At 50.2% G+C, this 1353-nt stretch overlaps 1 gene segment (V, D, J or C); it reads right to left on the bottom strand.

Moving 5' to 3' along the window:
- Positions 1 to 224: 224 nt before the first annotated feature.
- Positions 225 to 822, bottom strand: LOC128587772 (immunoglobulin heavy variable 3-23-like). The segment is given in 2 exon segments: positions 225 to 595; positions 699 to 822. Coding segments are annotated over 2 exon segments (402 nt in total).
- Positions 823 to 1353: the final 531 nt, after the last annotated feature.

Raw genomic sequence — 1353 nt, 5'->3', positions numbered from 1 at the left:
AGTAGAAAGCAACTGTAAGCCATTTTCTGCCAATTGTACGGTGTGATGACGTCTTTGTCTCGTGACAAGAGTGTTTCTAATTCAGAGGCTTCAGAGGTAAGCACTAACCCAGAGAATCCCCAGAGGAAACAGATTAATGGAGAGGAAGCCACGACCCTGCAGGAAACCAGGGCTGAGCCATCCTGCACCTGCCCTGGGTGACTCCGCGCACGTGTCCCGGGCGCCCCCTGGCGGCCGCGTCACCCAGGAGGTTCGTGTCTGGGCTCCAAATGCAGTCCCCTCGGTGTGTCCCTCACGCAGTAATACAGCCCCGTGTCCTCGGGCCTCAGGCTGTTCATCTGCAGATCCATAGTGTTCTTGCCATTGTCTCTGGAGATGGTGAATCGGCCCTTCACGGAGTCCGCATAATATGTGCCATCACCACCAGGATTAATTTGTCCAACCCACTGCAGTCCTTTCCCTGTGGCCTGGCGCACCCAGCTCATCCAGTGGCTGCTGAATGTGAATCCAGAGGCTGCACAAGAGAGTCTCAGGGAGCCCCCAGGCTGGACCAAGCCTCCCCCAGACTCCACCAGCTGCACCTCACACTGGACACCTGCAAAAACAGAGACACCTGGTCAGTAACCTCCACACACACCCTCTGTTCTCTCTCTCACATCCACTCACACACTCTGAGTCTCCAGTTCTCCACATATCACCTTGGAAGAGAGCAACGAGGAGAAGCCAGCTCAGCCCAGACTCCATGGTGCGTCGTCTGTGTTCACTCCTGAGCAGCAAGTGGGCAGACCTGGGAGTCCCGGTGTTGGGGCTCCTCTCCCAGAGCTGTAGGGTCAGGGCTGGGCTGGTTTTCATGAGCAGAGGGAGGCCCTATTTGCATGTGCTCCTGCGATATAGGAGGTCTGGGGTGGGACACTGAGGGAGGGCAGAGCCAGAACAGGTCTGAGTGTGTTCAGACAGGTTTTGGACCATTGTATCTTTTGGAATGTTCTCATTGATATTTTGAGATTGTGATATAATGTAATATTGGCGTATATCATATTTCCATTTAGAAATTTTAATAGCCAATCTCTTGAGGTGCAATTCACAAAGAAAAATAAATACATTGCTTTGCTGCTGATCCAAGGTTAAAAAAAAAAGAAAAATAAATACATTGAATGTAAACTTTAGTACAGATAATATTATGTTTTTTTACACCTGCAGAGAGCATAGCATCTAGTATCAATGTCATTTTCCATTTATAGATGCACAGTTTCAAAGAAAAGCTCATACAGCCCCTTCCATGTTCAGAGCCCACACGTGAGAAGAGTCAATCCCACATCTGTGCCCCTCATGACGGGCACAAGTACTCAGTGA

Source organism: Nycticebus coucang, chromosome 6 (assembly GCF_027406575.1).
Source record: "Nycticebus coucang isolate mNycCou1 chromosome 6, mNycCou1.pri, whole genome shotgun sequence".
In the NCBI taxonomy this organism is placed as follows: domain Eukaryota; kingdom Metazoa; phylum Chordata; class Mammalia; order Primates; family Lorisidae; genus Nycticebus; species Nycticebus coucang.
Note: the sequence above shows the minus strand (reverse complement) of the source record. Positions and strands in the feature narration are given on the sequence as shown.